Genomic DNA, 22,768 nt, shown 5'->3' with positions numbered 1-22,768 from the left:
TGTTTCATAAAACGTCATTTCTCAAGGAAGAATAATGTCCCTTTTATTTTTTTATTTTCAATATTCCACCTAACAGTCTTTGTAAGATGCCTTCTGATATGCCTCACAATTTAGTGTCTTTTTAACGAAATAACCATGGTATATACATTTACTGAATTACATATGTTTTATTTCAACATATGACGCCAAGTTATGCTTTTTATTTTGGCTTTTTTATTGTTTAAAATTCAGTTAAACAACGACGTTTTACGATTTTTGTTTTATAATAAAATACCGGGATAGGGGATAATGTTGGTCATGTATGTGAAAGTATGCAAACATGTAACGCTGGCATTCCCATCCATTTGAGGAAGATTCCATGAAAGTATAACGTTAGAAAAACTTTTAAACGTATATGGTAATCTCTAGCGCCCATCCAACAGGTGGCTACTTTGAATTCCACTTTCATACGATTTGCCAGTGCCTTTTATCGCTAAAATAGTTTCGAAATTAAGATATTTAATTGAAAGTTCATTTCAAGAACCCTTTAGTATCCGCCTTTTAAATACATGATTTGTTACTTATTGAATGGCCCTCATATGTATTCATAGTCACGCTTGTTGATATATCATAAACCAGAGAGTGTGCGCCTTTTTGTGTTGGTTAAAAGTAGACGGGCCTTCCAGCGGACAAAGTTTCCACATTCGGACAAGCTTTGCCTTTTGCAAATTATCAAAGAAACGTGTCAACAAAACATTGTGAACCTTGAAATGACTGAAAAATATATGTAAGCCACGAAAAATTAAATTAATTCTTGCATTTGGCCACAGGCCTTGAATGTCATTTTGAAATAATATGATTAATAACATGTGCAGTAGAATCAGTGGAAATCTACTCAACAAATGAAGTGCTATATAGGGCCGGTCAGGCCAAACAGGCAAAGTTGTGCTTAGCAACAAAGCATATGACGCCAGCGAGTTGAAAATATCGAGTTGGTGCGTGTGTTTGAAACTATTATCTAGCATTCATTAACATTCAACACGAGTGCAATGCGGGCACGTTATAAAATATGATAATCAGTTTACTAAGTTAGTTAACTTGGAACGAGCGGCAAGGCCTCGTATCAGCATCACTGTTCGTCCTCCACATTGTACAGTCACACTTGTCAATAAACACTATAAGGAGGTACAAAAAGTGATATTTATTGGTAGGTTGTCCGTGTTAATAGGCCGAAAATATTGTAAATGTTAAAATAGGAAACAAAACCAGTACATGTGGTTTTCTGTTCAGCGATAGATTTTTAGCACTGGTTTGACTGAAACAATTTAGGTCCCACTGACTGAACATAATATTAAATGACATAGCTTTGACTGACATAAATCTGCAAATCTCCCTTTGACACTTATGTAGACTTAAATTGACACTTTCAATTAAAAAAAAATATTGTATTCAAATTCTTATTCTTTTAAAGTCTAACGCAAATTTGAGGGAAATATCAGTCTGTGTATATTAGTTACCTACAAGGCAATTTGCTTATAAAGACGATGAAAAACAACAGAAAGTCTTATTACCGCTACATATTATCGCAGGTATAACAGACTCACAAAACTGTTGCATTTACAGTCAAACATTTCTGTTATATAACCGCCCCGGTAGTCCAGTAGTAGAGCGCCAACTATGAGTGCGGAAGGTCGTTGTACAGAGTCATGAACAAGACAAGTGGTAGCTTCCCTGTTTGGCGTCATGAACAAGACGTGCAAAGGGGAAGTGGTAGCTTTCCTGCTTTGGCGCTCAGCATTATGAGAATAGATCTAGGACCGGTTAGCCCAGTGTGAATATAATGTGACTGGGTGTGGTATCGTGTCACGTGTCAAGGGCATAATATTACAGTGAGGCAGAAAGTATAAAAATTGGTATTGTACTCAAACAGACAATTTGGAGGTCATATCGCTCGCAAAGTACAAGAATCAAGCCGCGGGTTGGGTAAAGGTGGTCAATGATTTACGACATATTTCATTTTTTACATACTCTGAAAGAGGTTATTCAAGAAAAATGACTTATAAAATAACCTTAGATGCCTTTCAAGATCCTTTCAAGTTAAGTATTGCTATCGCACTCAGTCGTACTATACCATTACAGTAATATATACAAGTATTGAATAAATGCACATATAAAAAGCAGCACGTGATATCGCATACATTATTTCATTGACGTATAGAGAGCGAATTGCTTAAAGACCCACCACGACCTAGTGCCCTACTTCATGTGCAAACGTTTTCAGTCAATCTCTTTTCATCATAGTTTTAAGAATATAGATGAATAACTATCTTACACTGTAGAAACAAATTGTGACTGAAATTTAACTAAATACACTGATTTCTGTACATATTCCTACATTAATTCAATGAAATGTTAATACATTGAACACATTGCATTAGCCTAACATATATCACTGTCAATTTGTAACTAAATACTTTTATATCTCTTTTTTTTTTCATGCAAATCAAATTACCATCAAGGAAAATCAAAAGAATACAGATATTTTGTGGTGCCTGTTCAATTCCTTGGGCATGTATCCAAGATATATCAATTTATGTACTGAGTCCTGTAGTTCATTAAACGAAACATTAAACAAATAAAATGTAAAATGACATGAAATTACCTCTTAACTTATATCATTGTAATACAGGTCGCTTCGTGACGCGATATTTTAATATTTTTCTGATGATTAAAAAAATAGCTCAAATGTTCATGTTATATAAAAAAGCAGACTTAGAAAAAGTTTCTATTGGAAAGAGCTCTATATTAGCCAATGAACTGGAATCAATATCAAATTAATTATCGACAGTGGAAGAAATTTTGAACAGTGTTTTTCAACTGATCACGAAGGCAAAATAATAATGAACTTCATTTGTTCAAACTCTTCGTCTTGGATATACCTCATGTCAACTAGCTATAACAGTTATTCTAGAAGTTGGAGTCTTGGTGCATAATAATTAAATTACATCAATGTTTTTCTAAGGAAACGTTTCAAAAATACTACAATGATGTGTTCTATCATAAAACTGTTGTTCTTGTCACTTTTCAGAGGCATATATAAAAAGGTGTTTTAGCATCACGCGAGCGCGAGAATCTCTCTGTTAAAACACGTTTTCTCTCCTGTCAACATTTAGCCTGCTAGCGGTAAGTGATTTTGCCATTGTGACCAGTGCAGACCATGGTCTGCACAGCTCGCTATTCAGTCAGTAAATTTTCAGTGAACACCCCTTCGAATAATAAATGGTATTGCCAAAATGGAATGATGGACAAGTCCATTCTTGAAATTTAGCAGGGTAAAGGTTAAAACACCCCAGAAAAGTGACAAGGGCAGCAGTTTTATGCTAGAATGTTCATTGTAAAATCTTTAATAACTTATAAACTTAACTTTCGGTATGGTTTTGGTAAGGTCATCATTAACAGTTTATTATTCTCTTTCAGTCAGCATTTTCTACGAATGTTTGTAGACCACTGAGCTTTGAATTTACTGAAGTACTAAAGAAAATTCAATATAGCCTACTTCAAAGTGTTAAAAGCCTGCTATGCTTCCAATATATTTGTATAGAAATCATTTACCTTTGGGGATTTTTGATGTAGGCATTGATTGGTGAAATCCAAAATTATGAAAATAAGTTGTCCATTTTACTTCAAAAATGTTTATAGGTCCACCCCCTCCACTCCTCAAAAAAATAGGCTGAGACTGCTTGCCTTGATAGCCTTATGGCGAAATTGTACAGACGAATTTCACTTTTTGATGAATGAAACTGGCCTGAAAATGATTAAGCTCTGTTTCGACGGATATATCTTGAAAATCTTTGCGAAGGAAAGGAAAAGAAAATTTATGACATATTCTTTTTTTTTTATAATTTATTTTTGTAATAAGCATAGCATGATATACAGATTCGTGCAAAACATCATAGGTATACACAAGACGAATTCAAATATTAGAATATTGTATCGAAAATTCATGTTAGAAGATCGTAGTAATATCAAAGATTCATCTAGAAGTCGAGAGAAATACTACCTATAAAGGTATAATTTGTGATGTTAAATAATATCTAAATAATACAAAATTAATACATAGATAACCCCGTCCCAGAATTAAAGCATATTGCATTCATCTATCACATTTAAAAGAGAGATGCAAGCATAGAGAAACCTTTCCGGCTTCTTTAGTGTATCCTTATAAAAGGTTTTATGACAGATTCAGCTACTACAGTTGTACAGTTCTTTCAAATATTTTCAAGTATTTGTTTTAAAATAATGTTATAAAAATAGATAAAAGGTAGAAAATACATTTATTGCATTAAAAATTAGTTCGGAAGCAGATGAAACTTGACTGGTATATCTAGGTGATATTGATAAAATTATTAACGCTCATATTGAAAATTATATCTGGAGGCAAGTTCCTAAACTAACAGTCTTCGCACTCCAAACTACGCCTTTGTGTGAGAGACCATTTTAAAAATGTAGAAAAAAAAACGTCAAAGGCATAAACACTACTGGAAGCTCCTTCAAAAATAATACTGTCATATTAGAAAAGTTTCTGAATTGCTTACTGATGACAGAAGTTCGGAGCATTTTTTTCAGTCCGATAAATTAGGCCAGTTAACTATGAAACGGGCCTAACCGGGTACTAAACCTTGATGAAAAAAAACCTCAACGTAGTTTAAGATTACAAGAAAACCAAATCCAAAACAAAGTTTTGCATGTTACGATATGTCATCCAACAAAGCTAAAAATAGAAAAGACTTTGATATCGTGACCCCGATATTGTGTAATATTTTTAAGAATTCTGATAAGGTTTTTTTTATTTAAGGGTGAGTTGTGGTCCACACCACATAAGTTGGTTTAATCTCGCAAGTGGTGTTTTGCCGCTGACAATTCCAAAAAGGCGGTGCCCAAATGTGTAGTTATTTGTTTAGTTTGTCCTTATTGTCCAATTGTTTTACTTTGACGTTTTGTATACACATGTATTTGTATTTTTGTGCAAAGGCAAATCATTTACTCATTCAAACATACACTGTGTAGGGTTTCGCTGGGGACGGCTGCGTTCTTGGAACAATCTTGGAAAAATCATAAACACCGCAAAGAAATAAAACAAATGGACCCTGTACATTGTATCTTGCAACTAGAAATATAGATCATTAAAAGGAAAGAAAGAAATGTTCCGAGAAATCAACCTTTACCTATTATCTTTAATACCAAAACGGGGATATCGATAGGCGTAATCCCCTATACCATAAAGTTTTACTGCATTGCACTTGTTGTTCTTCTATACATTAGGAAAATAATTCTTTTCATTTTATTACCCCTTACTACGGAATCCTGTTTTCGCCATCAAATTGTCGACTGAATTGGACCGCAAAATCTTGAAATTAAGCCCTTAATTTCTACTTTTTGCGCTTGCAAATCACCGCGAAAAGAAGAAAAGTTGAAGTCTTTGACTCGAAATTTTCGTGTTAAATTTTAACTTGTCGACCTGTGATCTAGCCCAAAAAGTGGAAGTTCAACATATCGCGATATATTTGTCATTTAATACGCAAGGGCATACAATTCATTCAAAGAAATATGTAAACATTCTGGGATACATTACGGTTCCCTTAACCAGGAAAAAATTGTATAGCATTCAGTAATACTTTTGGGTACAGGGGGTCACCATTAATCATAAGCCTTTGTACACAAATATTAATGACTGCTAAGACATGTATTTAATTTTTTTGAATGACCTGACCTTCTTGACGGCATACACTCTACGTTTAGTTAAGAGATTAAACAAACTTTCAAAAATGTATAGGTTAATATTTTTTCTAAACATTAAAAAGAAAACACACCCTTGTAAATATACCGAATAAAAAGCACTGAAGGGTATATGCTTCCTTAATATACATTTTGCAAGGAGGTCCTTGCGCCTTTAACATGTCGTCACACTGTAACAGATTACTTTCTGACTTAAATATCGTCAGTGCTACTTGGAAACAACTTGCATTGAAACATCGTCAGTATGCTCTTGTACGAATTTCTTGTTTTTCTTGTACTGTCTCCAGATTTGTATACCCTCCTGTAGAGGCGGTATTATCACAACAAACACTGTAGCAATTAGGCACCAGTGCTGACAAACCGATATCCAGGTTCCCAACTGTATTTCAGTTAGAACCTCCTGGCCAAGAGCGACGCCTGGAACCACGACAAGAAAAACCACGAAGCTAACCACTACTCCTGTTATTGACAACAATCTGGTTTTCCTGAATATTGCTTCCATATGATGTATTGTGAGTATCCTGTCAGCATTTATTTCTTTAAGTTCTTTCCTGTAAATAGTTCTGTATGGGTTCAATGGATTATCAATACTCATTGTTTTAAGCCACTCAATTTCTAGAAATCCTAGTTTTTCCTCCATTATTTTATCCGTGCCATGCTCTGGATTTCCTATAGGAAACTGTTTGTTGAATGCCACCTTTTTCTTTGATTTTCTGTCACAAAGTGATACAACCACAGTAATAACTGCACTGACAACAACTCCTGAAATTAGTCCCATCAATAGACTATAGTCTTGAGCGGTGTTAGTATAAAAGTCTGATAATCCTCCATCATATGTAGAACCGTATCCCAGCATACCCGATACCGAACATAAAAGGCCAATAATTCCACCTGCAATGAAGTCCTTGTGAAGTTATAAATTTCCTCTGGTATTTTAATTCAAAAAATACGGTTTGTGACACGTTTATTTTTCATTTCAATGTTGCGTTTGAAAAAAAAATGCTAAGAAAATATGTTTGTCAATCCACTTAATATATAATTTATAATACAAACGCATAATCTGGTTATGCAACCATTTGAAAGGTACAAGCTTAGTAATTATTTTCGTATTTTGTAGGGACAATGCGTGTTCTTTTCCCATTATAGCATTTGCAGAATCCAAAGGAATGGGTTGGTGCCCGAGCCTATTGGGGCGCAGAAACCATCGTATCCTGAAGAATTCTGCAGATGCTATTTCACCAAACGAACATGCGTTAACGCTGTGATGGCGTTTTTTGAAGCGCTGAAAATAAATATATTGTCCATCAACGTCATTAAATGTTCATGAAATACACGGAAATGTCAGCGTAATTCGTTCAAGCTGACGTCATTTCCTTTTTTCATTATTCGTTCTGGGGCCGATTGGCCATGGAACGCGCATATATAAAAAAGTGTTTTAAGAGTACGTGAGCACGAGAACGTCTCAGTGAACAAACGTCTACTGTTCTGTTAAAATACTCCCGAATCGTGACAATAACAGTTGTTTTATCCTAGAATAGAACTACAAGCACGATGTTTATACATTGACTGTACCAGTTTAATGTGTTAACATTAGGTCTAAGGAATGTCGTCAAAATGATTTCCAAAATGGGAGTAAATCTTAATACACGTTCTGAATTATGAATCTCTCAAATAAGTTTATCGCGAGAAAACGATATTTCAGAACATAAGATACAAAAGATCAACACCAACCTGAAATCAGACCCTTTGATGTCACTCCTGCCCATCCAATAGTAAAATACAGAGGCAAAATAAACGGAGCAATGAAAACTTGGGAGGCCAAGAAAGCCCAGTTGAGATTCATCCCCGACCCTATGATCAGAAGTCCAAATGGAATGATGGCAATGACCACCCAGATCATACACCAGGATTTATACTGCATCAGCTGATCTTCGTAGTGCCGGTACTGAAATCAATATTAATTGGTATTGTACATGTTAATGGGTAATGTACACGTTAAGGTTAATGTAAAATAATCTTTTAGGTTATATGAATAGATTTTCATTCCCATTGCATATTGAATTTCATGGGTGGCATAAAGTCGAACGTTTATCTTATTTATTTTCACTGGCTTTTTTGTCCGCTCAGAACAAAATTCAATGGTCGTAGAGTATATGCTTAAAAACAATATTTTGTACCGAGAAAAAAGCTAACAACACGCATATAACTTACAAAATGCAAGATAATTACTTCATTATTGTAACTATTAAGTGAACAGATATTTTAAAAGTTTCCTGTTTAATAAAATATCATTGTTTTAAAGAATTAGAAGAAATATACTTGTCCGTGAACAGGGCATTTGTACTGAAATCCTGGTTTGGCTTTTCCACTAAGACGGTCTTTAATATCATCATCACACAGCTTACAATCAACTACTGACGGACAGTCACAAAGCTCTCTGGGAACGTTGTCTTTTGATATAGGGATCTTAGAATTGCCACATAAAACGCAATCTGTTGGTTCAGTACCGGGTCTATAAACAAAATTTATATAAATTCACACAAGCAGTTTTTGTTTCTGCATACATTGACCTCTGTTACAATTACTTGTAATAGAAATCACTTTTATTTAAACTTTCGACAATGTTATTTTATTAAATGTGGTATTTGGTGCATACCACTAATCGGTAACTTACCATTCATAGGCAATGACCCAATGAGTTCCTTAATTTTTCCTCAGTGGTTATTCATTTTTAATTTATGTATGTAAGTTTGTGAATATTTTCATGACGTGCATATCAATACATATTCTACCAGAGGATTTCAGAGGAAGAATGCTGTGTAGTTGTTCATATTGAATCTTTTTTATGAACTCTCGACAGTCCATGTTTAAAAACTGTGTCAGAAAAGGCACATACATTTGTACTTTTGGTCCGAGAGCTCACGGACTTTTATTGCAACAATTGAGGCCAAAAGAAGTTTATACATTTTTGGAAACAATATTTCATATCCTCCATGAAAACCCATTTCTTATGTGTCAAAGCCGTGCCTATCTATATTTTGTTCACTTATGTTTGTGATAGGGGAGGTAAAACTCACTTGTAAAAAATTAGGGGGTAGGGTAAAGTTTACGTCTACCAGTTTTTTCACTGTTTAATTACAGTAGCTATATAATTGTCAGTAAATGTATATATGTCAACCAATGTCAGCAAAAAGAAATTCATCAAAAAGGAATGAAGGGCAAACTTGATATTTAAGGTTAAAGGTCAAATATATGTAAAAATCACAAAAATTGGCATATTTGAAATTTATTTTTATTCTTAAAAATTAGTTTGTTATCATACGTCACTCAGCTTTGTATATGTAATGTGTATATATCAGTCAAAGTCAGAAATGCAAATCTTATTGCAAAATGTCAAGGTCAACCCTGATAATTGAAGGTCAAAGTTCATTTTCATGCAAAAATATGAAAAATGTTACATTTACTTTTTCTAACGTTTTTAATATGTATTCACATTGTTAGTCACTGAAGTTAATTTGTTTTAATGTCTGTATGTCAGGCAAAGTCAGCAGTGCAAAGTTTACCCCAAAACTGCCAAGGATAAAGCTTATATCAAAGGTCAAAGGTCAAAATTTTGTGAAAAACTGCATGAATAGTTTCCTTTTTGAAATATAACAGCTATTTCTGATCATTATTTGTAATTGCTCGTAATTTGTTTTAATGTATATATGTCCGGCAATGTCAGTAATAAAGATATCGTCTAAAATCAGACAAGTTCAAATGTGATATTAAGGGTCAAAGGTCATTTTCAAGTAAAAGAATGAAAAAATAGCTCTTTAACTTTTCTTCTTGTTAATGATATTTTGTCGATATTAGTCAAAAATATCAGTTCATTTTAATGTATAAAAAGTAGGCGATGTCTGGTATGCACATATTATTTCAAAACATTCAAGGTCAACCATAATTTCAAAGGACAAAGGTCAAAAAAGTGAATAAAATGTTGCAATAATATCACCTGTTTGTAATGATTTCTATTGTTTAAAAGTATTTGTTTTGTCATTTTAGTAACTGATCGTTTTTCATTTTACTGTATATATGTCAGACGATGTCATGGAAGAGAAAATAAGTCAAGGTCGAACCTGGTATTAAAGGTCAGGGGTCATTTTTGTGTAAAAGATCAAATTGTAGCATACTTACTCATTACTTTGTTAAAAATAATAGCTCTTGTTAGAATTTTCTTTTAGCAATTTATTTTAATGTATACATGTCAAGCAAGGTCAGGAATGTAGGTCTTATCCAAATAAGGCAAAGCCAAACCTATTATCAAAGGTCAAAGGTCAAACTTGCGTGAAAATTAGCCAAAAAACCCAGTATTTTTGCAATGATTTTTCATTATGTTTTGAGGGTATTTAAAAACTATTAACTAATTATTATTCATTTTAAAGTATATATAACAGATGATATCATTCTTGAAATAATAATGAAGAATTAGTCAAGGTCAAATCTAACATTAAAGGTCAAAGGAGAGGGCCTTTAAAAAACTCGCCATTATGAAAAAAAAATGGCTGGAACAAGTTGGAGAGTAAATGCAAAGATCCTCTGCAAGTCTACACGTGCAACGTACGGTATATAGCAGAGTACGCATCAACCTCATTGGTACCTGCTTCCAAAACCTGTAAAGATAAACTGGACTAGGTTAAATTTCAGGTCTAAGGATAATCCCGGGGCAATGAAAACAACTCAAATAAAATAAATCGGAAAGACAGCCAACCCTGAACCATTAGAGACAAGACGAGAGTACAAAGCTTTTGTCCATGCAGAGAAGGCAAAGAGACTACCATCCCACCCACACCACTCAAAATTCGAGAGCAGATCCAAGAACAGACTGAAAAGAGTCTTAACCACATCGTCAAAAAACTGCAAAAAGGGAAAGCAGCAGCACTGGATACAGAGGCAGAGCCGCTCGAGTCCAATGAATGGGTTCCCAGTCAATGTGCTCCAAAGATCAGATTGGAGGTGCCAGGAGCAGAAGAAAAGGGAAAGCAACACCAGGTTTACCAACAATCTCTTACGCTAGAAATGATCTATAACCGCTATCCAGCACACTCTTGGATCCAAGAATATACCAATGGATCTGTGGAAAAGGCAATTCAGAAAGCTTAGGGTGGTGCCTACATCAAACTTTCAGACAGCTCCTCCTTCATACTCTCTCATACAGTCGGCAAGAGATGCTACAGATCCAGATGCAAGCCCTCACATCGGCGACACTCGAACAGTATGAGCGAGGAGAAAAGGGATAATATGTTCCTAACAGACCCCAAGTCAGCTCTTCAGGCTCTCTCAGCAGGTCCATCAGTCAACTTAATCAGACAGCTGTTGAAAAACATCAATCTGCTGCCTGAGAACAACAATGTAGCATTTCGATAGATTCCTGCACATGTGAGCATAGCTGGAAATGAAGCTGCGCACAAACTTGCAAAGACAGCAATCAGGCAAATACAGCCCCAACCTCCAACTTCATACAGAGAAGCCCAGACTCTGTGGAAGAACAGCTTTGCGTCAGACTGGAAGAACATAAATGGAGGTTACCTGCCAAATCAGGACTGTCTACACAAGCTAAACAGGCAATTAAGTGTCTTCTGTCTGCGCACTGAAGACTGTGGCCTGAGAAAACATATGAAGAAGCTGGGAGTTGTAGAGAAAGCTAAATGTCAGTGCGGATCAGAGGAACAAACACCGTTTCACATTCTGCAGAGCTGTTCCTATCTGGAAGAAGCAAGCCAGAAAGTTTGGCCAACAGACATCCCTTTTGAGACCAAGCCGTGGAAAGATATCAGCGACCTGCAGAATACGGTGCAGTTCATTGCCGCATCTAATCATAAAATATAAAACGGCCATAAGAAGATGGAAGGCAGTAAGGAAGTAAGTAAGTAAGTAAAGACTAACATTAAAATGAATTAACATCAAGTTATAACAAGATATGTTTGAACAAAGAAATAAAATAACAGTGCTATGTTTTGAATTTATTACCCGAAAATGAATTTTAAACTTTAACATCAGGGCTGATCTAGACTCATGTCTTATGATATCTCCATTGTTGACATTGACCCATATATATGTATATACATGTATGAAACTTCAAGGAATAGCCATAAGATATTATTAATGACAAAATACCTTTAAACAATGAAAAGTATTGCAAAAATGCTATTTTTTGCGATCTTTCAAGCAAATTTCACCTTTTACCTTTGATATAAGCTTTACCAATCACTGTTTTTGAAATTAGATCTGCATTGCTGACATTGATTTACAAATAAACATAAGACAGAATTATTTTCAATGAACAAAATGACAAGATAATTTGTAACGAAGAAGAAATTAAAAATGCTGTATTTTGAATTTTTACATGAAAATGACCTTTTGAACTTTAATGTCAGGTTTGATCTTGACTTTTTTTTCATTATTATTTCAACAGTGATATTGTCAGTTGTATATACTTTAAAATGATCAGTTTTTCTAGTAGTGACACAAATAACCTACACAATAAAGAATCAAAGCCTTGAAATGTCTGATGGTTGCAGGTTTTTGGTAGATTTATTTTCTGTTTAAATGCCAATCTATGAATATACATGAATGAGAAACAAATACAAATTTAATGTGCCTCATATCTAAGATGAACTCTGCCTGACCCAGCTTGTGATGTCACCATAGGCTGGAATACCTTATCATTGATAGATCATATATAATCTAAATGGTCAGTGTGAGTGGATACAGGTTGAATAAGAACTGATTGTTCATTGATAATTCATCTGCACTGTTTATGAATGGGACTATTTTGTGTAGCACATGAACATCTTTTGGATGTGATTCGGAATAAAATAAAGATGCTATGATTGTCAGAAATACACTTTAACTTTGGTAGCGGAATAAACCCGCAACCAAGAATCGTTGCATAATTCGTGTTATTTTGCGAATTCTTACACAAATTTGACCTTTGACCTTTGATTTAGGTTTGCCTTTGACCTCTAATGATAAGACCTACATTGCTGACCTTGCTTGATATGTATACATTAAAGTAAATTGCTAACAGTGAATTATAACAACAAGCTATTTTTGATCAAAGTAATGAGTAAGTATGGTAAAGGTTGTGATTTTTTATACAAAAGTGACCCCTGACCTCCAATACCAGGTTTGACCTTGACTTATTTTCTCTTCCATGACATCGTCTGATTTATATACAGTAAAATGAACAAGGATTAGTTACTAAAATGACAAAACAAATACTTTTAAACAATAAAAATTATTACAAATAGGTGATATTTTTGAAACATTTTACTCACTTTTTTGACCTTTGACCTTTGATACTATGGTTGACCTTGGATGTTTTGAAATAATATGTGCATACTAGACATTGCCTAACATTTATACATTAAAATGAACTGATATGGTTGACTAATATCGACAAAATATTATCAACAAGAAGAAAAGTGAAAGAGCAATTCTTTTTTCTTTTACATGAAAATGACCTTTGACCCTTAATAACACATTTGAACTTTTCTAATTACAGACGATATCTTTATTACTGACATTGTGGGACATATATACATTAAAATAAATCACGAGCAATTACTAATAACGATTAGAAATAGCATTTATATTTCAAACAGGAAGCTATTCATGCAATTTTTCACACAAATTTGACCTTTGACCTTTGATATAAGCTTTACCCTTGGCAGTTTTGGGGTTACATCTTCACTGCTGACTTTGCCTGACATACAGACATTAAAACGAATTAACTTCAGTGACTAACAATGTGAATACATATTAAAAACGTTAGAAAAAGTAAATGTAACATTTTTCATATTTTTGCATGAAAATGAACTTTGACCTTCAATTATCAGGGTTGACCTTGACATTTTGCAATAAGATTTGCATTTCTGACTTTGACTGATATATACACATTACATATACAAAGCTGAGTGACTTATGATAACAAACTAATTTTTAAGAATAAAAATAAATTTCAAATATGCCAATTTTTGTGATTTGTACATAAATTTGACCTTTAACCTTAAATATCAAGTTTGCCCTTCATTCCTTTTTGATGAATTTCTTTTTGCTGACATTGGTTGACATATATACATTTACTGACAATAATATAGCTACTGTAATTAAACAGTGAAAAAACTGGCAGACGTAAACTTTACCCTACCCCCTAAATTTTCACAAGTGAGTTTTACCTTCCCTATCACAAACATAAGTGAACAAAATATAGATAGGCACGGCTTTGACACTTAAGAAATGGGTTTTCATGGAGAATATGAAATATTGTTTCCAAAAATGTATAAACTTCTTTTGGCCTCAATTGTTGCAATAAAAGTCCGTGAGCTCTCGGACCATTTATTATAGACTGATTACTGCTTCAAACGAATAATGCCGCCAGTTCTTGTAGAATAATGAAAAAGGTGGTTTGTGAAATCTACGATCTCATTTTATATGATAATTACAAACTTACACAAACACTTGTATTTGTTCTATTATGTATAGCCTCATGGAATATACACAAACAATTTTTGTTTTGTGCTTTAAGCTTACAGCTGAGCTAACCACACCAAATGCCCATTGCACTTTTGATTTAGGCAAATTAATGTACACTTGGAATTTAATTTAAAAAAAAAAAACATGATAAAATCGTTTTAATCATATCAATTTTGCATAAATAATTTATCATTTCTTGGTGTCCTCAGTATTTATAATCTGTCTTCAAAAGTGGCCACTGTGTTTAATTTATTTTAAATGCTATTAAATATATATGGCAAATGATACCAGTGATATTATAAGTAACTCTGTGAGAAGGACAGTAGTAACACAAACTTGATTAAAATAACATAATAGTCATTGTAGAGCTATTATAATAGTAGCTCGAGCCGGGATGCTGTATTTGGCTCGAGTGAATTCTCACGAGGCGCGCAAGTGCCGTGTGTGATCCATCCTTGCAAAATCCAAGAGAGCCGAATACAAAATCCCAGATCTGACTACTGTTGTTTATATACCGCTAACTTTTTGTTCCTTGCTTTGTTATCGAAAGAAATCTTAAATGTTTGTCGATGTTAAAACAGAAATGAGTGTAATTTTTGTGTGCGCTATTTATAGAACTGTGTCAGGTCATGCATGTTAAATTATAGGTAGTCCGGCAACATACAATACAAAAGGTATAATGCAGATTTTGTCTGCCTGTTTATATTTACTTGTAAACTACAAGCCTTATTTTTGACAGAATTTATATATGTATATAATAAATTTCTATTCTTGTATGCCAAACAGGATTTTCCCCTGTTTTCGCTGGTGCTGGAAAAAACTCGTCTGAGATGACTCTTGAGCTATAACTCATAAGCGAACGCCGGAATATAAATGCTACTGTAATAAAATAGTGCTTAAAAAGCAATAGTTTTTTCTCTTATTGGAAGAATACTATATGCAAAAAAACCGGATCTTGTCAGTGGTTGTAGGTGTGGATGGAAATAGCCGACTATTGGTTAACTGATGTTTTGTGGTAACTCGGCAGAGCCTTACTGCTTAAACAGTTACATTCCCATTTGTACCTACAACCAGTGAAAGATTCTCATAAACTGTAATAGCTGCAAATTCAGACTTATATTTTTACTTTTTAGAACTGATACAGTAAAAATTATTTCAAACCAGGTAACTTGATAAACAAAACGGTTACAAACTATGTTTCCGATAATTTCCAAAATTTCTGACAATTCCTTTTCGAAACCATGTTTTTTTAAAAACATAATCAGGAGGAGCACTTTATAATGACATTATTTTTATAAAGCGCTCAATACTAAAATACCTCTAGCAAAAGAATAAAGATGCACAAAGCATGAACATTGCCTAAAACCAATCAAACAATGGATTCACTGAAAGCGGTAAATTTACAAAGACACAAAAAAGATATCTGGAAAGCAGACTCACTGCGAAATAAACTAAATCAATTTTGAAAAGCTACAAAATTAAATAAATGTGAAAATAAGACAGACATACCTAAATGGAGTAATGTGCGTCTTGATGATATCGTAAACCAAAACTGAAGACACTGACATAACTTCTCCAGAACCCGTAGACATCAATGTCATTGTCATTAAGGTAAGTAGCACAAAACATCCCTCCTTGCCTAACAACGTCTGTACCACATATGGAGTAATATAGCCTAACAATTAAAAAACAACACAAAGAAGAACTTAGTAGTTTAAATAGTGCATTAATATATATCATTGTTACATAGACATTCATAAATAACAAAGAGTCAATCAATAAGAAATTCTATTCAAAACACCTTACCGCATTACTCGGCGCAATCGACGAACCAAGCCCATCTGAAGCGCGTGCAAGTTATGATGAAGTTTGTATGAACAAACCATTAAAATACGTTAAGAAGTAAGCATTTGAAGGATTTGACTTTGAGTAACTGAAAGCTGATGTAGTATATACCTTCGTCTATTTCTTCAGCAGTAAGAAGATTGGTTCCGTTCTGGAAGCTCATTGTTTTATATGTCATTGACGTCACAAAGGAAACTGACGTCGGGATGGCGTACCAGAGGAACGCTGCGATAAGAAATCCCAACATGCCCTCGCGTGGTTTTGCGGCAATTCGACTCTGCCAGTTGGCTTGATCACAGAAGACAACTGCAATTGTCATAAATAAAGTCACGACTCTATAAATAATACCAGATTCGCTACGGAAAGTAAGAAAAGAGTTATCCTTATTTCCATCCGGTCCTTTCAAACATGACATGGCGTCATAAAGTGATTTGTGTGACGTCACAGCCTCTACCTCCGGTTCCGCAAGGTATGTGATCTTCAGGATAAACAACGATGTCGTTATGAAAATAAGGGCGGTGTTGAAGTAAGAAATGTAGAATGTAGTTCCAAGGCCGCCAATAAGACAATATGATCCAAATAACACCGCTAGTATCATCAGAGTAAATTCATTTGAGGCATCTTTGCTTAAAACTTCAACTGCTGCTTTACCTGCAAATAAATTGTATAAGACATATATGGTATAAATGTAAGCAAGGTAGATGTTTTAATGTGGAACATCAGTACAGTTTATTTTATGATGACATTGCACGATACAGCTGTGTTCAAAAGTTAAATATAAGTTAATATCTGCAAATTACTTCGGTTGGCCAAAATCCTTAAAATGACAAAGTTAACAATGAACTCATAAATATTTACATAAGCTATAGGTCTGACAAACCCATTACACTTCAACATGTTGATATTGGACATAATCATATGACATATAGTTGTACGTGACGGCTGTCGATTTCAATACAGTTGATGTGTAACATTATTTCACAATGGTTCTATTGGATTAAGTCAAAAAACTATTTTTCCCTTTAAGAGAACTGCTCCGACAGATCGCTGTGCCAAAGAAAACCAGAGCTTGAAAACGGACAAATACTTCTAACCCTAAAATAGTTTTCATGTAATGCAAGCTTTTTAAAATACCTGCCAGGATTAAATTTGCTGTGATCACCATATTGGTAAAAAGCGCAACAACACAGAACAAAATGTGCGTATTTTTACCAAAGCGTACGTACGCAATCTGAATATAATAAGAATTAATACATAATTTTAAGCATTTACAAAATTTAAATGAAGTACTCAGAATCACACAATAGCCTTATGCAGAACTGATTTAAGAAGTTATAGTTGACTAGTTACCAAAACTTTACAGTAATCTACAAAAGAACATGTAATTGAACAACTGCAAAAACTAAACAAAACGCAAATATTTAGTGAAGAAATCCGTCCATATGTTTTTTTCTGCTTTTTTTTTTTTTGTTTGTTTTCTTTTGCTTTTGTAACACAAGTATATACTATTGTAAAAGCATACCTGTGGAAATGTTTTTGCTCCTGGTGCACGTGTTTTGAGCTGTATACACAGCACGGCAAATATGAGCACTGATAGTACTATTGCTAGCGTGTAAAATAACGACCCTGATATGCCAACCTATGTGGAAAAAATTAACGAAAAAAAGAAAGTTGTAATTATTAATTACAAATTTCGTTTACTATCATGATAACAATATTAAATGTGGGGGCCTCCGTGGCCGAGTGGTTAAGGTCGCTGATTTCAAATCGCTTGCCCCTCACCGATGTGGGTTCGAGCCTCACCCGGGGCGTTGAATTTTTCATGTGAGGAAGCCATCTAGCTGGCTTGCGAAAGGTCGGTGGTTCTACCCAGGTGCCCGCTCGTGATGAAATAATGCACGGAGGGGCTCCTGGGGGCTTCCTCCACCAACAAAGCTGGAAACTCGCCATATGACCTATAATTGTGTCGGTGCGACGTTAAACCCCCCCCCCCCCCCCCCCCCCCACACACACACACAAAATAATAAATGTAGCTAAAATATTGAGCGCTGAGTTTTAACCGTCAGTTATGGGTGCGACCGTCAGAAAATATCAGAAAATACCAAATGGCTTCTGTTAAGCTGCATGCAAGCCACCACCTGAAAATCATTGAACGTGTGTTGCCGACGAGCTATCAGTAAACTTATCAAATACAACTTTCATTTAATTTACTGAGAAATAAAAACCCAATGTCTATGACAAACTGTGGAGTAGAGATTAGCAACTTTCGCAGCTTCATAATCTAATCTTTTGGGTGTTAGAATTATATAAATTCTGAATCAGCAAGATTCACAATTTTACTGCTATAAATGCATAAAAATATATTGGAATGAATAGACGTGTATAACTATATGCATGTTGTCTCTTTTTATTTAAAGTAAAATCAGACATAATGTGTGTTTTTTATTCAAGATGATGAGATGATATTAACGCTAGCCTAATAATTTATTGTGTTATTAATCAGTTCATGACTTTTAGGAAAATATGCACAACATATTAATATTACTCATGCATCAATCTGACGAAAGTACATCTCCTATTACGCTACGCATAGGATCTGAGAACGACCTATGCATTGCCTCGTTCTGACGACCCTTCGCTAGCCAATCAGAGCCTAACTTACAACATCTTGCAAATCTACATGTAGCCTTGACTTTTGATATTTACAATTCTTATATCGTAACGTATCAGATAGCCGGTTAGCTCAGTCGGTAGGCCACTTGCTTTGTAAGCGAGGGGTCCCGGGTTCGAGCCCTGGAATGACTGCACATTTTTCTTACTCTTTGACATTCGAACAAGTCGTCTGATTGGATAAAATAAAAATAGCAATACTGGAAATCCAAAATATACAGAAGACGAATGTGAATGGGTCGTTCTCAGATCTTCGTTTAGAAGATCAAGTACTTAAGTCAGATTGACTCATGCATACTACCATTATTTATGAATACGTTTTAAAGGATTACATTGCAGTACTTTATCTAAGAAATTCTACAAAAGTACAAACCTTGCTTGCTATTGTTGGACTTTGAAGGAAATCTGCAGGCCATATAAGCTGTGACGTCACAGTTACTGCCGTGAGACTTACACTAACACGCCCACCAGCGTCAAATATGACGTCAAGGCTATGGAAATCTTTGAAAACATATCGTCTACAAAAACAAAATAGAATTAAAATTAATTTTTCAAAATCTGATAAACATGCGTATGAGATTTCTTTTCTAAAAGGCAAATTATTCGAAATGTCGAATCAAAGTAACGTGTTCTTAAAATCAGTGCTGCTTTCATTGAGAAGAAAGTCAAAACATTTAAACCAGGGTCAGTTATTTTAGGAGTAATCACGTCAACAAATATGCTACTAGAAGTATCTTGCGAATAGTATTTTATCATACACATCAACGTTCATACTACTGTTATAGGTCTCAAGTTTCAGAATCTACCTCTTTTACTATGTATACAATCAGTCAGAATTCATTTTACATCGTTTTGTAGCAAGCCAACTGGAGGGTGCCGGAATAAATTAAAATACTTTGAAAATCACCTTAAAGGAATGATAGTGGTACTTTGATATTCACATACCTTATATTATTGTATGCAATGCCAATGAGCATTGAAAATCCAGCAAATCCTAGCAACATCAAAAGTGCCAACTCATATTTTTCAATAACTGGATTTAATCTGAAATAGCAATTTGAATGTTTTACTAACCAGTGTACATATTATACAACCTATAAGAATGATACACACAGCTGTTGTGCAAATCTAAAACAATGTACACCTTTTAAACATTTATTTTTTATTTTATTTTCAAATGCTAATGTACTTTCTCATGTAAAAATACCAGTAATATTTTATATTTCAAACCATCGATACCTATGCCAATAACATTTAATTATTAAGAAAAAGTTAACATTTATTTTGACCAATGCATGGTAATATCTTTGTACAAAAAGAAACTAGTTAATGATTGAGCCGCGCCATGAGAAAACCAACACAGTGGCTTTGTGACCAGCATGGATCCAGACCAGCCTGCGCATCCGCGCAGTCTGGTCTGGATCCATGCTGTTCGCTAACAGTTTCTCTAATTACTATAGGCTTTGAAAGCGAACAGCATGGATCCTGACCAGACTGCGCGGATGCGCAGGCTGGTCTGGATCCATGCTGGTCGCAAAGCCACTATGTTGGTTTTCTCATGGCAAGGCTCATATGTGACTGATTTAAATTCTTTGATTTCAGTTTCATTAGTAAAACGAATGATACATGATGCATGAGCACACTATCAATAAATGCAAAATAGACACAATGCAATCCTTTTTTTTTCAATCTAATGGAATTTTATCAAAACCCCAAGCTTCAAAACATGCATCATAAATGAAAATTCATGGATTGAGAATGCCACTATTAAATGTTATTTGAGGCGATACTTCTCTCCTTATTATCTACATTAATATTACATTCATGTGCAATATCTACTGGTCACTAAGATCCATTTTAAATTTGTGCAAAACAATATCGGAAAGACATTTAGAAATAAATTCTGTGTAACTACTTCTGTAGAAATAGCTTTTACCTTGGACTGAGAAAGACCTACCTTGCCTATGTTATTCCCGAAATCGTCATGATTGTTATCACAATCAGCATGTTAAACTTAATCCTTTTGGAAACCATATTTCCTAATGCTTCATAAAATACTTGCTTATTTATCTGACACGTCAGGCGTCCACTCCACCAAGATGTAACAACTTCCCCCCTTATTAGATTTTCAACTTTCAAAGTAACTGTTTTGTAACACGGATACATTTCTCGTTTAATAATACAACATTTGCGTAAGTCTTGTCAGTCATGATTAGATTTACATTCGAAACCCTGTCCTATCTAAAAATACAGCTATGGACATCACTTACAACTTCTCTAATTTCATACTATCTAATCCACTCGTCTTGGAATAAATGTAGCTACATACATCTCCAGTTGATATAAGACGTTGTTTTTTATCCTGCAATCTTTTGAATTTCCTTACATTTGTAGTATTAAGGTTTCTGTCTGTTTATGATAATCGAACGCGGTTATCAATAGAATTTTTTCTCATTTTGTTTTAAAAATGCAATGACACTGCAACTTATGTCAATATAACCAAGTAATGAGATCCAAGCAACTAAAAAGGCAAAAAGACTTCCCTTGCGGCTTTTATTTCGCTATTTACATTTTAAAGCAGTTTCATCGGACTATTTTTCCATAGTATTTTAGTTACATTTTGCATTAAAAAGTGTTTAGATTATGATGCAAATGTATCTGATTATACATAATGTCATTTTGATACATCGAGCATTGCATGATTCAGTACTATATTTGATCAATCTTCCGAAGATTACTAAAATTTCTTTACTGACGTGTCTGAATCATGAAAGGATCGTAAAAGGATATCAAATTATGTCATCCTGTCATCCACTTTTTGTAATAGTGGTAAAACTTTTGTTGATATAAACCAGTATGATATCACCTACATTTGAGCACGGTGAAAATTTACAGTGAAATAAAAGTGCGAATCTACAATAGAAATTATTACATGAATGACAATTTTGAAATAAGTACTAAGCTGTAAAATCTGCATTAGCCAAGTTTAAAATCTATATTCAAGTGCATTTATTTTGACCGTATATCAGAGTTTCAGATATGCATATGCAACAGAAATGTTTTATCAATCACTGAACTAGCTAATAAATTACATTAAAAAGTGTTATGATAAATCATTAGTATTACTGTGCAAGAAGCATGCCTCTTCTAATGTACACAATATCTAAGTTTTAAAAGTAAGAACATTATTCTCTCAAAGTCTTTGTTAAAACTAAAAAAAAATGATGTTCCAAAAACCATGTTTGAATAATGTCTTAGTTAAACCACCATTCTCAACGGTTGAAGCCTACTTTTATTGAAATTTGTCACACCCTTGACCAGGACCTCTACCTTGACTTTCACCTAGGCTAGCATCATGCCCTCGGTGACCTCTACAGTCGCTAGCAGAATAATAAACATTTGCAACATTAGCATCAAATTCTCTTCTTACAGTCTGCGAATTTACGCCACTTTGCGTGTGTACACTTTTATTCACATTATCAAACACACTTGACTGACCATGAAACACATTTAGCACACAACTACATAGGTCTATCCTTCTTAACAAAATTTACTATAGCTCGAACACTTTTGCCCCCGATGAGTTACTTCTTAAACTGGTCTTGACACGAAAGTTAACTTAGCTTTCATGACTTATCATCGGCATTACTGAAAGTTGCAATAACTATACGTGAAACCATGAAAGCTCTATTGCTCGTCTCTGTGACATTACCTACCTTAGTTCTTGAAATGTGTAATACTTTCACCATTTTTTTCTTAATTTTCCAGTAGAAGATCCGGTCTCTATTAACATCCAAATTCGTTCCTTTAAGTAAATTACAACTCGGCCAAAATGATATTGGAGGCACAGGGTTCGGGTCCTGGTCTGGCTATATACTCTCTTATCGTATGACATTTGGCGCCTAACATATGGCGGTCAAATTAACATTAATAGTTTTCTAAGTTGCCAAAACTTAAGTCC

General features: G+C 34.3%; 1 protein-coding gene across 2 annotated transcripts in view; it reads right to left on the bottom strand.

Moving 5' to 3' along the window:
- Window positions 1-4,288: 4,288 nt before the first annotated feature.
- LOC123557720 (uncharacterized) overlaps window positions 4,289-22,768 on the bottom strand; it is a 64,904-nt gene continuing 46,424 nt past the window's right edge. For both annotated transcript variants that reach the window (XM_045349364.2, XM_045349362.2), the window contains exons 2-10: window positions 19,753-19,851; window positions 19,181-19,325; window positions 17,660-17,776; window positions 17,272-17,368; window positions 16,249-16,788; window positions 15,802-15,967; window positions 8,095-8,287; window positions 7,507-7,720; window positions 4,289-6,666 (exon numbers count right to left, since the gene is read on the bottom strand). In XM_045349364.2, the coding sequence (XP_045205299.2) occupies window positions 5,984-6,666; window positions 7,507-7,720; window positions 8,095-8,287; window positions 15,802-15,967; window positions 16,249-16,788; window positions 17,272-17,368; window positions 17,660-17,776; window positions 19,181-19,325; window positions 19,753-19,851 (2,254 nt within the window). In that variant the 3' untranslated portion in view covers window positions 4,289-5,983. The remainder of the gene's footprint in view (window positions 6,667-7,506; window positions 7,721-8,094; window positions 8,288-15,801; window positions 15,968-16,248; window positions 16,789-17,271; window positions 17,369-17,659; window positions 17,777-19,180; window positions 19,326-19,752; window positions 19,852-22,768) is intronic.

This window comes from Mercenaria mercenaria, chromosome 5 (genome assembly GCF_021730395.1).
Source record: "Mercenaria mercenaria strain notata chromosome 5, MADL_Memer_1, whole genome shotgun sequence".
In the NCBI taxonomy this organism is placed as follows: domain Eukaryota; kingdom Metazoa; phylum Mollusca; class Bivalvia; order Venerida; family Veneridae; genus Mercenaria; species Mercenaria mercenaria.
The sequence above is the reverse complement of the archived record's forward strand: the minus strand, read 5'-3'. Positions and strand labels throughout refer to the sequence as shown.